Here is a 15,240-nt window from a genome sequence, read left to right on the forward strand (position 1 = left end):
TAATTTCTTTAATTAGTACCGAGGCCGATTTGCATTTGGCCAAAACACTAAAAATAATCTTAGGCCTCCTTTAGGGTTCACACTTAAGCGCTAAACCTACACGCTCACCCTTTTTATAAAAATAGTCAGTACCAGACAACGTCGGCGGTGGTCGGGTCTTAAGAATGGTGAATATAACCAGACCTAGTAAGCTACTCCGAACCACGATCAATCTGGAATTGAACGAGATAATACGTCCTTAACCAGCATGGTAGTAAATCACCGACTGCCCCTCCGGATCTCGACCTTGTTAGAGAGTAGCCCTGTCAACTACTGGCGTGGCGTAGTATCTCGCAAGTAGAAGATAAAAAATCGACCCTCGCCATGTACGGGTGATTACTTATCTAATTGCTTTTATCGTTACTTTAACCCGTACGTTGATACATGGTCATGTGATAGTCTACCATTTGATTATCTCAGCACTAATAGACACCAAGTCATATGAACTTCAAGAACAAATACGTATAGCGTTAAACGTACTGACGATGAAAGAAACGTCGAGTGACTGGATGAGCAGGAGTAGCAACCCGATAACCCAAAGTGGAGTGTATCCCCTAAGGTGTGCTGGTGCCATTTATGGGCGCCGTCGCTTAACCGGGTCTTAAGTCGGGTACCCCACTTTCTGGCCACCCCCCTCTTGGGCCACCTTTTCATACCAAAATTGATATTCTTAATTTTCTTATTTATTAATGGAATTTATTGAAAATTGATATATATATATATATAATTCAGATTATTCTTAATTTACATTCAAAATTTCAGACTTTTAGGGTTTTTCTGAATCGATTTCTGAACCTTTAAAATGTCGATTTTTTCATTTACTATAAAGCTCTCAATTTCATTTTCTAACCTTAAGCTCATATTTCATATTTTTCTCACTAACATTATAAAATAAAAGTCTACCTTTAAGAGGTCTATAAGTACTAGCGATAACATGACTATATGACAACGAGTAAAGAGGGGATTGACTATTAACCTGTTTTGCTTCGTACTTCGGAATACCCATCTACATCGAGAGAGAAAAAACCTTGACGAGTTACAATTTGTGCAACTGGATAGCTGAACTAGCTTATGGTTTCATCACAACAAGTCTGCCAACACCAGTAAACCCTGCAGCCGTATCAAAAGCTTCTTTCCACCCCTCCAAGCTAAACGATTTCACATTTACGAATTCCTTTCCTCTGGGAAGTAACCCACTCTCCAACATTTTCACAAACTGCACCATGTCATCTCTTTCATACATCAGTTTTCCCTTCAACGTGATGTTATCCCCCATGACTTTCCAGTCGTTAATGTGGTACTCTCCAGAACCCATAAGACTAGCTCTCCCGCCTTTTCGAAGCGAATTGATTGCGCTTTTCAAATGTGTCGATTGAGCTGCTGCAGGTGGAGAAATATCTAACACAGCATCAATTGTGCCAAGTTTCTGTAGAGCCGCTGTATCCGTCTCCACATCACCTGTCATGTTGACAGTTTCAATGCTTGCACCTGGAGTCCCTCTTTGGATATGTTGCTTCAACCTCTTCAATTCCTCTCCGTTCCGCCCCATAGCAATAACCCTCGCTCCCATCGCGACCGCCACTTGCACTCCAGCACCACCAAATCCCCCTGTTGCCGGACACACCACAATCGTCTCCCCTGGTTCCAATTTGATATCTCTCAATCCGCCATATGGAACCAGAAGATAACACAGATACGTCAAGTCCTGCAACGAGTATCCCAGTTCTCCACAGAGTCTCGGCTCACTAAGCGCAATGCAATTTTCTAAAGGTACTCTCGCGAATTCCGCAAATGTACCATTCCTCCAAACATCTCTCATCAAACTCTTACTGCCCTCACTAAATCCGTCGTGGATAGCACTCAAAAAAAGAGTACTGGGGTCATCACGTCCACGCACAACACAATCGATATAAACTAATTGACCTTCCTTGAGAGAAACGGCATCAGGCCCAAGTGCGATGATGCGAGCGATAGCGCTGAAGCCTCCAACGATAGGAAGAGGAAATGGATATGGGCGTGAGCCATTGTATACTTCACGATGGTACGAGAGAACACCAGTACAGTGAATTTGAACGACGGCGCTTCCAGGCGTCGGGAGGGGAGTTGGCAAAGATTTGACGAGGAAGTCTGAGCCTACTGATTCGAGCACTAGGGCGCGATGTTGAGATGGCAAGGAAGGCATTGTGGATGGTTTGTTTGGATTTGTAGTTCATACTCTGAAGAATATTTAGATTTGAGTTGTAAAAGCTACCGGCACTTTGAAGGATATAGCCATATATATAGTAAAAAGATCTTTTTTTATTTATGGTACCATACTCTTTTTTTCCCGTGACAAGTTGTTCTCATAGTATGAGAAGTTCAATTACAGGCTCGGAAGACCGATCATATCCGAGCTTATACTCTTGAATGTGGGGCATTGTCTTCGGCGATAATCGGTGCTATCTCCAAATTATGGCAATTGCAGCTACGATCTGTCTTTTTGGGATTAGCGCTTGACTTTTCGTACATTCCAAGTGGTTTGGCTAAGCTGAACATGTTGAATACGATAAACATTTGTGAGGTATCTCGCGTGCTCGGGGTTAAGTTGAAAATGCCAACTAGAAATCTTGAAGCACGAAAACATCGACAAAACTTCGCGTTGAAGACACACACACTTAGTTCGGTCTATCCCGAGCTCTATGCATATTCTTTGTAGTCTGATTTGTTCTCAATTGGCTGCTAGTTGTATCATATGCACGAACTAATAGACTACTAAAACTGCCACATGCTATCTAGGTCCATTCCCAGATCAAAAACATCACTTTCAAACTGCTTTCAAGTCAATCAGTGTTCAACTGAAATTAAGACATCATACTAACATCAGAAATGTTCAACCACGAGAACGCCGGAACTTCTGTGGCTTTATACGCAGCAGATTGTCCACCGGGATTGATGTGCTCTGTGGACATTTGTGAAATGGAATCCTGCTGGATAGGAATGAACATATGACGTTGGTTTTCGATACGCTTGTGATGTAGATCTGATAAACTCTGTGAAACATCGAGCTTGCCGGTCTCTGGACTACCTTCTCCTGCATGTATGTTGAGTAATGCAATAGCCGTAGCCATAGTCAGAAAACACCAAGGCTCTTTGTGGAATCCATAAAGATATCTGTTGCCCATAGTAGGAAGGCATTGCTTGAGGAAATCAATGATATTAGTGGAATCGCTCATGATAATACTGCTTGAGCCTGTATTCTCTCATTAGTATGGTACAAATTCCGATGATGGGAGAGTATTGAAACGAAACATCAGCACTTTGTTTTCAAGATGCTAAATCTCAACATGAGAAATACGAGTAAGCTGACCTTTGGGCTGTAGCAAAGTGACACGAGTGAGTGTTAATGAAGCCAACAAAAGATCTTCTCGAAGCATTGTTAAACTCTGATTTCCCGTGCTTATCAGTTTTAAATTGAGTAAAAGTATATCTCGCGACATCTGGTAACAAACATTTTCAGAAAGCCAAAACTTGCGATTTTCTCTCTTAAGATATGGTCGATGGATAGCTATAATACATTCACTAAGCTGGAAATGTAGGAATGCATGAGCGAGAATAGGAGAGCAGGCATGGCTTGTTGCCCCTGAATTGACTTCATCCCAAGCTGGGAGGGAGTGAATTTTCTGGGTCAATTGATGGGTCAATTGCAAGACTTCATCGTAGCTCAATACTTTTGGTGATCCTGTCGCAAAAAGTCGGCGAGATACGTCTAAACGCAACCCCCAACTATGAGAGCTATGAAATTGATAAGATGTTCGGGTACGTTTGTGGAATGGTTCTGAGATTGGAAGTGTTTTCGAGGTCTCGTCAAACTTGTCATCATCAATATTTCCAGGGGTACCAGTTTTAGCATCAATTGTGTTCAGGAGAGTTGGTATTCCAGTCTCAAACGAGTTTTGCAACTCGAGTTCGCGAATAACAGCCCACATCCGTCTTTTCATTTCTCGCGTCAAGATTGTATCTCCACTTGAAGTCGGATCTCGGTGTAGCCCATCCATAATTGCATTTTGAAGCAAAGAACTCGTTTCCTTGAACCACTCTTTCTTCCTAATCATGTGCATTCGTCTTGCGAGATATAACAAACAGCCGATTTGATAATGCACAAGCTTACGGCCATTTGAACTTTGCTCTCTTAACCATTTGTCACACGCTGAGGTCCCCTGCCCTGGAGCTATTTGGTGATGGGAAGGTGTGAGACTGTTGTAGCTGGCGGGAATGCATATTGAGATTGATATCATAGAGAGGACTAGTGCCGTCATGGTAGAATGACGAGTACAATCAGGTACCCAGAACTCGGCATATTCTTTCTTAAAAGTAGGAATATGAACGATACGATGCAGTTGTTCGAAATTTTCGAGGTAAGACTGTACTAAAAAATCTGTTACCTCCTTTGCCGGAAGAATGGCCTCCAACTGGCACTCTGCCGTAAAATGGCTATAAGCTTGTAAATCATTCCGAGCAGCTTTGTCCTTTCTAACGCGAGCCCCATGAGGTGCCAACAATTCTTCATACGTTTCTTTCATGAACGGAAAGAGTTCAGGAATCTGTTTTGTGATATAAGCAAATTTTGTGAAATTATTATAATACACAGAATCTCACCTCTTCAAAGAAGTGAAACAGATGATGTTGCGTGTAGTAGCTAGAAGGAGTTCTCGCGTTCGGATGAATAAGGTCATTATCCGTCGTTATAATGGATCCATAAGTCTCCTCGCAACGCTTGTCTGATAGCAGCCCGTAGCTAATTTCCGAGACACCAGTAGCAGTCACAGGCTCTGCCACAATAGTGCCTTCATTTTGAGAATGAATCTTAGACAGCAGTACTCTCAATTGCGTCACCTCGGACCGGAGTTTTTGAACTTCTTCGCTATCAGTCTGAGCTTGCTGCTGCTTATGCATCGTTATAGAGGGCTGTCCTGTTTCGAATGAACATTGTCCCGATCGCCCGGTCCTTACACATCTTTGGCAAGGTAATCTACGATCACATGAAAGCTATTTCTCGAAAGCCAATTAGGACATATTTCTTCATAATGAGACTGAAAGTGGTACTGTTTGCACTCACTTTCTTTTTCCTGCATTCCCCACAACTTAGTCGTAGCCGTTTTCTCGGCACCTTTTGTCCGTCACTCGTCTTGCTAGTCGAACTTGGTATTTGGCTATCCATACTGATATTACCGTCTTGAAGTTTTCAGGTATACCGATAGGTCTAATGTAACTCTCCCACTGTCGTGAAAGGTCATCATCTCCAGATGATTGTTATTTGTGTTACTCGCGGCGTTAATCGCTGGCGGCCGATCATCTCCGAGCTTCACGCTTACATGTACCGAGGCTGGTAACCTTAACGAGCATCAAGTCAACAACCCTACCCCACCCGACCACCCCCTATTTTCGACCACAAAATTCACCTCGCTTTAAGTACATACCTAGATACTCGCATATAAATTTTATTTAGAATTACTAAAAAAATCATAAATGAATCACATTAATCCGATTCCTTAAATCGAATTTCAGATTAGTTTAGTAAATCTTGAATTTTATAATCTTATAACTAATATAATTTACTATCAGATCGCTATTTATTTTTATATATAGATATCCTTCGTGATATTATATAATGCTATTTGTTCTATAACGTGGTTTAACACCGAGTGCACCATATCACCGAATGCACCACTTCAAAATACACCCAAAATTAGCCTTTTCCTAATATTTGTATTTTAATAATTAATCAATATTTTTTAAAAAGCAAAAAAGATTTGTTAATAAGAAAAGATCTTTTATAAAAATATTAAGTTTTTATATAAAGATATCTGTTATATTCTATAAAAAGTGGAAATTGTCACGATTTTCGTTACAAAAAAACTATCTCTATAATAACTACTATATTAATTCAAATTTTTGATAAATAATTAAACATTTATAATATTTATATAATTAAATGTTACAATTTAAAATTTTGAAAAATTATATATCACGCTAAAAGTGATATCACCGATAGCATTAAGCTAAGTGGGTTTATATAGGCTAATTCTATCGTGATATTATATTATTAAATAAAGAAAGTGCACGGTTACGCACAGACGTATTTGTATGTAAAATTCGTGGTGCACTCGGTGATATGGTGCACTCGGTGATATGGTGCACTCGGTGATATGGTGCACTCGGTGTTAAACCACGTTAGATATTTATTCAACTTTCCTTTTGGGTTTGATTTGATTTATTGTACTTAGATAGTATTGTGTGTTGCTTTTATATATGATTATGTAGATTTCTATGTATATATGTATATGAGAGAGAGTATATAATTTAAAAATCTTCATTATTATCTATCTCCCATTCGATAAAAAACCAATCTAATCTACTCTGTCCCCTCCTTCCTCCCCCCCCCCCCTTTCGCTACCTTCCCCTCCTACCCTCCCCTCCTCCCCTAACAAATCCCCCCAACCCCCCCCACCACCCTCCCAAACCCCTGCTCCTCCTCCCCCACCCCCCTAACCCCTCTCTAATCCACCCCGCCAACTTCCCCTCACCCTCTCCCCCTAAATCTCTCATCCACCATCAAAATCCCCGCCCAATCCCCTTTATGTCTTATCGCCCTACCCACACTCTGATTCACCGCTCGCATACACACATTCTCAAAGAACTCCTTCGCTTCTTCTTTTGCTTTGTAGGCGATTTCTTCTCTGACCTCTTTCGGGATTTGAATTTCGATTCCCGCATTTCCTTCCCTCTTTCCCGTCTCCCCATTTTTATTTTCGTTCTCTCCGTGTTCCAACCTCGTCAAAGAAGAGGAAATCGAATAATCGCCCGATAACCGCTTAACAGCACTCTCCTCCACAAACCTCAACCGTCTCCTCCACTCCGCCGTCCTCGCATTCGGAAACGGCAATCCGACAATCACCACCGCTCTCCCCAACTCATCCGAGAAATTAATCCCCTCGCTCAATTTTCCCCCCACAACACTGAAAAGTAACCCTCCCTTTCCCTCTTCGATCGCCTTTCCATATCTCCTCAGTATCTCTTCCACACTTTCCTCTTTCGCTTCCCGCACTACCGTTTTCTTTTCTTCTAATCTCTGGAGGATGGATTTGGGTTTACTACTATGAATACCATTACTACTATGATTATGACTCACAACTGCAAACCTCGCCAGAATTGTATCCAAAACCCTATAACTGGGGAAGAAAACCACCACGCCCCCAGGAACAACCGTACAGACATTCACCAAGACTCTCCCCAACTCATCCATCATCTCCGCATTCGCGCGGTTTTCATACGTCCACTTGAAGGGGTATCCCGTGGGGCCTTTGGAGACGACACTCGCGAAGAGGTTGCTGGATGGGATGACGTGGCCGCAGGAGAGAGTGGTGATTTTGTGGGCGGGAATGGAGGGAAAGAGGATAGAGGTGTAATCTGAGAAGGGGGACATGGTTCCACCTGCGAGGATGACGGCGCGGGCGGAGGATACGATAGAGTCGAAGTGGATGGCCGGGTTGAGGAGTTGGAATTTGAGAGTAATGTCGGTATCGTGTTTGAGGAAGAAGAGTTGGCCTTCGGATGTGGGGTGGGTGAGGGCGAGGAGGAGAGATGTTAGGGTATGTAGAATAGGGGTTGATTTGGGGGGATCTTTGGGTTTGGATGTGGAGATCGAGGTTTGTGGTTGGGGTTGTGATGTTCGGATGTGGTCGGTGTAGGATTCGACTTTGCGTGCTAGTTTACTTTCTTGGAGATAGCGGATTAGTTTGAAAAGATCGATTTGATCGGCTCCTTTTCCGGATAGGAGATCTTTTTGAGAGACTACTCCATCTATTGCCTATTTTGTTTGTTAGCTTTCTTATACCTATTCATTCATCTCATTCTCCTTCTTCACAGCTCTCAAACTCAAAAACAACCTCCAAAAATAGGAGAAGGGGAAACAAAGAACAAAACCTACCGACCCCTCCAACATCCTCACCAAACAACCCACCAAACTATCCACCACCCTAATCGTCTGCGCCACATAAATCCTATTCTTCCCCCCCAACCTCTTCGCAAACTTCCTAAAATAATTCCCCAACATTTCCTTCGCCAACCTCAACTCCCCCAACTCCATCTCCGTCCCATAGATCCCCGCAATCGCATCCATCAAATTATGCGCCTCATCAATAATAACCACATGTCCCTTCAAACTAATCCCCAGCGCTTCCCTCGCGCTCTTCTGCAAAAGCAACGGGTAAGGCAATGTGACTACTTCCGCGGGTTTGATGGCAGCTCTCGAGGCATAGTATGGACAGATTGAGATTTCTTTCCCCAGAGAACCCATATCTTCGATATCGCGGATCGTAGCGAGTGTGTGATCGCGAAAGGTGTTGATGAGGGGTTTGTTATCTTTGTTGGGTAGATGAGGACATTTTTGTTCTTTGGGGGTTGAAGATTGTTGGAGTTCAGCGCAACGTTCGTTGATTGCGGTTACGGAGTTGAGTTTATTAACTTTGGGGTTTATGCAGAGATTTTTGCGGGAACCGAGGGTTAGATGCTTGAGGTGTTCGTGGAGGGGTTCTTTCTTTTCGCCTGATGATTTCGAGGGTGTGTCTGATGGAGGTATAGATGGTGGGAATTCTACTCGTCGGAGTTCGTTGATAAATTGAGTTAATTGAGAGTGAGTTCTCGAACAGTAGAATATCTATTACCTGTTAGTAATTAACATGAAACTATCAAAGTTCATAAAAACCTTTATCTCATCGTCTGGTTCCTCATCTTCATCTTCTACTCCTTTACTCCACAACCCAACGCTCTTCTTCAACTCCAACGTTTCTTTCGAGAAAATAGTCTCATCTCCCGTTCCTCTCTTCCCACTACCACCAGCCTCCCCATCACTATCCCAATCCTCTAATAGAAACTCGTCTTCATTCCCACCAGCACTCTCTCCCTTCATATCCCCATCTTCATCTCCCCCAATCTTCCTTCTCTTCCCACTCCTCCCATCACCTTTCCCATTCATCCTATCCCTCTCCTTCCTCTCTTTCTCTCTAATCCTCTCCAACCTCCTCTCCATCTCCTCCCTCCTCGAAACCAACTCCCTTTTCCTCCTCTCCCTCGCCGCCTCAATCACCCACTTCGGTTCTGTCGAGCTTGCTAAGCCGTCCCCACCCCCACCCCCCTCAACCACCCCCTCAAAAACCCTCCCCTTCCACCCCCTCAACCACGTCACCCCCCCACAAATCAAACTCAAGCTCTTCCCCGTCCCCGTCGGACTCTCCAAAATTCCAATCTTCCCCTCTTCCAATACCTCCCACACCGTTTGCATGAAAGTTTCCTGGATCGGATAGGGCGTGTACGGGTGATGAAAATCTCTTTTGCTGTTATGGATTTCAATCTCCGTATCCAGATCCGAGGTGATGTTGGTAGGGGATCCATTGTTTGCCGGAGGTGATTTTTGAAGATGATTTGAGAAATTGATCGATTGAGAGTCTGGTCATCAATCTCGGAAAAACTCGAGCAAGACCTCAAGACTAATAAGTAAGAGAGTTGTGAGTCCTAGATACCTAGTTTCCTTTTTATCAGTCTCTTAGCTCGTGGCTCGTGGCACGATGATATTGCAGTTTCCGAAGGTTACCCCGGTATTTTCAAGGGAGACGCGCTTTGTCCAAATTTCGATTTGCGAAGTCACGTCTTTTGGCGCAAAGTGCAATGAATTGACAAGTGGATATGTCTAGTAAGCAAGCATCTATTTCCATGTAATTAGGTACTGTTGGGAGATCGACTGACAGGTCCGATGAAATCATAAATTGTATATGCCCATGCAAGTATTTGAAAGGTAAGAGTTTATCATCTCGTTTGCATAGAGAAGCCATTGACGCTGAAGTACGGTTGTATTAAATCACTTCTTGAATCTCTCAAAAGCCACTTTTTGACAACCTTTGATACAATCAGTCCTAAAGGTAGAGTGTGCAAGCATGAATTAAGTCATCGAAATGTCATATGGATATTATGCCATGCCCGCTATCTAAAGTTACACTCATGATTTCTTATGCTCTCTCATCTATGCATATCATTTTCTACCCTCCCACCCCTCCATTCCTCCCATCATTCAAGTATCATGCACAGCCAGACGCAATATCCAGCTTATACAATCGTCTCCAACTCTCTAGCATAACCAAGGGTATTCTCAATAGCTGTCATACTAACTTCCTTCTCCTCGGCGACCTCTCCAGCTTCCACATTCACACCATTCTTCAACTTTTGGTTAGGGAAGTATATCCGTCCATCTTCAATCAACCATCCTCTGTGTTGCGCAAATTGTACTACTGCTCCTTCTGATGGTAAGAAGAGGAGGTTCTTTGTGGATGAAATAGGTAGGGATGGGTATGCTGTTTCGGAAGACGAAGCAATTTCAGAGCGAATTTGGTTGATCAAGATCTATTCGTAAGCGTTAGTTAGTAAGGTTCATAAAATCCACAGCAACAGCACATCCAACCTTGCGGCTGATTGAACAACAAACCAACTTACCTCACTGAAAACCCCATACTCCTCACTCGGCACCTTACCACCCTCCATTGCCTTCCAAACCAAATCATAACTTCCCTCCATCAACCATCTCTCCAACTTAATCGGATATCCCAAGTATTTATCTTCCTCGACCCTCTTTCCACCATCCTCCCTCAATTCCAAGCCCTCCAATTCCGTGTGAAAGCCCGCATAATCTCCCTGTGTCAACAACAACAAAAGATATAATCCTGTAATCTTATTCTTCTCTCCCGAGCTCTTGGCGCTAAATTTGTCGTCGGGAAGCTCGTAGTATGGAGTTAATTGATGAACGTAACGTGTGAAACCAGCTGGATCCTTGGCCCGAATGGAAACTAGAGCACCCGTTTCAAAGACTTCGCGAGCGAGAGATAATATCGAAGGTGAAGTTGTTGCTTGTGGAGTCAAGGCATTTAATTTGAGAAGTGTTAGTTTGGCTTTGGAGAGGAGTGACGAGCTCTCTTGGTAGGATGTTGATGGGGATTTGAGTTTTTGAATAATGGTTTGAAGGTCGCGTTCTGACATCTTGATTGTTCAAGTAGTAAGTTTGTTTATTCCGTCGTAAGATTTGGAGAGGAAATGGGTTGTTTGAGTGATAGGGCGAAGAAGTTGGTATAATTGTAATTCGAAGCTTTTGGAGATGGCAAGGTAGCTATGGAGCCGCGTTGATGGAAGCAACCTTAAGACGCTTAGTCATATATTATAACCTGAGGCTGGTCAAAGCTCATTCTGAAATCACCACCTGATTGGTTTCCATTTTTGGGTTATGTGTAAGTTCAGCTCATACAATTATTGGATACCTTTATATTATCCACCCTCTATTCTCTTCTGTTGCATATCTGGTTTATTTTGTTTACTCGTAAATACAAGCCAATCAGAATCAATGAATCACTCACTCACAATCACTCACAATCAGAATACTCATCATATCATAATCTGCAAACTCTCATTGCCATTCTTTCTTCCAATCATTCAAAACCATTCTAGTATGTATGCAGTATTTGCAATGATCTTTTGCCTTTTGCTCTGATCATATTACCTCATAAAAGAACTCCCCGCTTCCCAAATGAAGAAAAAGACAAAACAAACTCCCATATTTCCCAAATTTCCGTCGTTACCCTATTATGCAAAATCGCAGAGAGAGCGAATGAACTTTGTGATCAACTCCAGTTGTATTATAAGAAACCCCAAGGTCAAACTCTCTATGATACAATCGTGATATGTTCGGAGATGTGTGTGCAAATAAGTCGAATGTTGAGCGCTGATGTGTAAATGTGAACCGAATAACCAAGGGTACAAGAGAAGTGAAGATCGCAATTCGATTTATGTATGATGAAGTCCGAAAGATCCAATAGTTAGATAGTTAATCGACACTGCGAATCGAACCCCAAAATTGAGAGTCAAAATCATTGTTCACCAAACATTCCATCGATACCACCGCCGTTGGGTTTTTTTGTTGGAATGGTTCGACCCCCACCAATAGCAGCTAGATTTGGGCTCTTGTCACTTCCTGCGATGTTCCAAGGACTGCTTTTCTTTTGACTTCTTTCATCATCATCCATACCTTCCATGTTGAAGACAAAATCACCCTGTTCCTCATCAATAGGTGTTGTGAATCTGCCACTGCCACCAATACTACTTGAGCTAGTTTGTCTATCAGCTGCAAAAGGTGATCGACTTGAACTTGTAGGAGTAGTTGTAGTGCGCGCTGATGACGATGAAAGAAGGCTGGATCCGCTACCAATAGGTTCAGTTCCGGAAAGACGAGTTCGTTGGAGTTGCTGAGAAATCATAGACAGAGGGGTATGACGAGGAGGAGACGCAATGAATGAAGATGCATCACCAGATGTATTAGGTCGAGCAATTGCTCTAGAGCCAGGACTGGCTCCTTCATGAAGAAGGGAGTTGCGAAGAGGAGAGCCAACATGTCCAAACACAGACGCTCGAGAAATTTCTTCTTCCTTGGGTTTTGATTGAAAGTAAGCATTCCACCTTGAAGGACTTCCGTTTGATGGAGAGCCGAATTTTGTCGGGGTGTCATTGCTTGGGGTGTAAGATGTAGATCTGATCTCGTCGTAGAATCCTCGAGATGGCTTGGATTCGTCATACGCAGCCCGAGAATTTCTTCTAGCTTTCTCTGCGGGTGTCATAAGATCGTTGAGAGATTCTGGCAGTAAATCTTCTTCAAAGTTAAAAGCCTCACCCCAATCTTGCTCCTCGCGTCCCTTAGGAAGACTGGCTGATATCATCTTTGGTTTGTTCGATCGTTGAGAATGCATAGTGCGCTTGCCAAAGTATTCTTCGGATGGTGGAGATGATGCAATGCCATGGAATCGATCTCTGGTATCATCTCCGAATGCAGAGCTATGTAGGTTTCTCAAGGCATCCGATGGCTTTCCCCCACCGACTGATGATGCTGGAGGAGAATCGATACCAAAGGTCGTAGGAACTGAGGATGCAATCTTTCCATGTCTTGCAATCCACGAAACACCATTACTATCGAAGGAAGCTGGCAAAGGAGCATCCAACACACTCAAACCTTTTGCTGCAACTGGCGAAAGTCCCCCACCAAATCGATCCATTATATCATCTCTAGGCGATCCATAATTTGATCCGGGATGCGAGGCATAACTCGCTTCGATCGTAGGGATACCGATATCAATACCTTGCTGCCTGCCAATCATGGGAACAAATCCATCCTCTTGTATGGCAAAAGGTGAGTAAGGTTGACCATATGGTGAAGGCGGTACACCTTGAGCTCGAGCAAAGGAAGTGGTTAAAGCCGAGCCTTGTCCATGATATGGATCTGGGTTTATTCGTCCTCCAATGTTTAGTCCCGGAGCCATCGGTGGCATATTTTTACTATAATTGATTCGTCTTCCATCGGGGAGAACGTGTATATTTGCGCATTTAGGTCCGAACTTGCAGTTACCCTTCGCAGAAGATTAGAATCCTGATTTGACTTTGTGAATAGAATGTAATACCTTTGAGAAGTATTTGCAGACATTATCAGTTGTGCTAGCTAGATCGTGACTGAAAGGACAAGCTTGACCAGCTATAGATTACTTATTAGTCGAAGGCTCCGGTGGTGGTGATGCTTCAGAATACATGACATACCTTGACAAGTACCCTAACAATTTTCAACCATCAGCAACTCGATCATTTCTCGTAGATTAGAAGCATGAAACTTTACTCACTTGTCTAAAGAATTTACACGGAACATGACCGGTATCTATGCAAGGCCGCATTAGCAACGTCATCAGCAACAAGTCCCCGGAAGCTTTCAATTCTTACTTTGTCTAGTAGGAGGACTTCTTGCAACACCATCTGCTCTAGCAGAACCACCATTGATAGGACCCGATTGACCATTTGGAATATTTAAGCTACCGGTGCTCATATGACGAGGATATTGAGTGTTGGAGCTGCTGCCATTTCGCATATGCTGCGGCTGCGGCGGTTGTGGCGCTCCGTTACCCAACATTGTATCCATGCCCGAAATCTTTTTGGATGGGAATGGAGATTAGAAAAATGGAATGTAGATATGATTGGAAAATTTATGTTGTTGTTTAAAAGAGTTGGATGCGGTCGGCGGGGTACAAGACAAGGTGAGGTAGGTGGTGGATGTTGGATGGTGGATGGTGGGGGGATTATTGATCGAGGGTCGTGTGTGGTGAAGAAGAACGAAAAGAAGGATGGAGGTTTCAAGATTAAGAGTAGATTGATTGATTGATTGATTTGACTTGATTTTAGCTTTGGATTTCTCTCTCTATCTTAGCCTCGTGTAGGAAAAAAAAAGAGGCGAGAGGATAAGGAAAGTTTTGATAGTGGAAAGAAGAAGGGAGAAATAGTCAAGTACTAGGTAGTAATTAAGTAGTAATAGTAGTAGTAGTAGTAGTAATAGTAGTAGTAGTAATAGTAGTAGTAGTAGTAACAAGTAATAAGTAAGCAAGTTCTTGTTTTTGATAGATTTCTTATTCCTTAATTTCTAATTCTTTCGAGTCCTTGTCTTGTTCTGGGTTGTCTGGATGTTGAAGAAATCAGATACGAGGGAGGTAGATAATGTAGGTATTAGGTAGTGTGATTTGTAGTGTTGGTACCTAGGTATTCCAAGGTTGTATCTTCAATTCATGGATGGTGGATGATCAAGTATGATGGATAGATAAATCGTCAGAGAGATAGTCAGGTAGATTCTACCTAGGGAGATCAATGATACCCAGATACTCGTAGATATGATACAATATGAACGAAATACTCGGTATGTATAATATGAGGTGTGCAGAGTACCTAGTATGAGGCAAGTATGAGGCAAAGATGGCTGTGCAAGCATAGAATGGCTGTACCACCTGCAGCATTCAATCCATCTAAAAGTGTCGAGGCTGAAATAACTTCGGACTGCTAACTTCTGGGGAAAACAAGCCTTATGGTAATCTGGAAAGTTAACAGAGGAATAATGAAACCTTGAATCAATGAATCAATCCTTTCTTATTGTTCTCGATTCTCGATTGACCCGACTGACAAAGAGGAGAGTTTCGACTTTCGAGTTTCGAGTTTGCTTGGCTTGGGTAACCTTATGGTCGTGCGTTTTGGTGTCATGTAAAAAGTGTGGTTATGGTGGCACGCCGTCCGTATCCCCAGTATGTTTCTGGACTAACAAATTGCATGTGC

General features: G+C 42.9%; 5 protein-coding genes across 5 annotated transcripts; all 5 read right to left on the reverse strand.

Moving 5' to 3' along the window:
• Window positions 1–1,108: 1,108 nt before the first annotated feature.
• Window positions 1,109–2,221, reverse strand: EAF02_008070 (uncharacterized protein; the record flags this gene model as incomplete). Its single annotated transcript, XM_038904118.1, has 1 exon — window positions 1,109–2,221. One exon carries the CDS (start codon window positions 2,219–2,221, stop codon window positions 1,109–1,111), a length of 1,113 nt encoding a protein of 370 aa, XP_038755840.1.
• Window positions 2,222–2,790: 569 nt separating this feature from the next.
• EAF02_008071 (uncharacterized protein) lies at window positions 2,791–5,236 on the reverse strand (the record flags this gene model as incomplete). The annotated part of the gene is made up of 6 exons (XM_038904119.1): window positions 2,791–2,847; window positions 2,898–3,268; window positions 3,386–3,461; window positions 3,528–4,619; window positions 4,675–5,064; window positions 5,135–5,236. The coding sequence occupies 6 exons, from the start codon at window positions 5,234–5,236 to the stop codon at window positions 2,791–2,793; spliced, it is 2,088 nt and encodes a 695-aa protein (XP_038755841.1).
• A 1,362-nt stretch (window positions 5,237–6,598) lies between these two features.
• Window positions 6,599–9,529, reverse strand: EAF02_008072 (uncharacterized protein; the record flags this gene model as incomplete). The annotated part of the gene is made up of 3 exons (XM_038904120.1): window positions 8,783–9,529; window positions 8,006–8,734; window positions 6,599–7,885 (listed from the first exon to the last, which is right to left on the reverse strand). The coding sequence occupies exons 1-3, from the start codon at window positions 9,356–9,358 to the stop codon at window positions 6,599–6,601; spliced, it is 2,592 nt and encodes an 863-aa protein (XP_038755842.1). The 5' UTR covers window positions 9,359–9,529.
• Window positions 9,530–10,176: 647 nt separating this feature from the next.
• On the reverse strand, window positions 10,177–11,100 carry EAF02_008073 (uncharacterized protein; the record flags this gene model as incomplete). Its single annotated transcript, XM_038904121.1, has 2 exons — window positions 10,177–10,470; window positions 10,561–11,100. 2 exons carry the CDS (start codon window positions 11,098–11,100, stop codon window positions 10,177–10,179), a joined length of 834 nt encoding a protein of 277 aa, XP_038755843.1.
• Window positions 11,101–11,981: 881 nt separating this feature from the next.
• Window positions 11,982–14,056, reverse strand: EAF02_008074 (uncharacterized protein; the record flags this gene model as incomplete). Its single annotated transcript, XM_038904122.1, has 5 exons — window positions 11,982–13,508; window positions 13,560–13,630; window positions 13,693–13,705; window positions 13,773–13,807; window positions 13,870–14,056. The coding sequence occupies 5 exons, from the start codon at window positions 14,054–14,056 to the stop codon at window positions 11,982–11,984; spliced, it is 1,833 nt and encodes a 610-aa protein (XP_038755844.1).
• Between the last annotated feature and the right edge of the window lie 1,184 nt (window positions 14,057–15,240).

Source organism: Botrytis sinoallii, assembly GCF_014898435.1.
Source record: "Botrytis sinoallii strain Bc 23 chromosome Unknown BSIN_015, whole genome shotgun sequence".
NCBI lineage: Eukaryota > Fungi > Ascomycota > Leotiomycetes > Helotiales > Sclerotiniaceae > Botrytis > Botrytis sinoallii.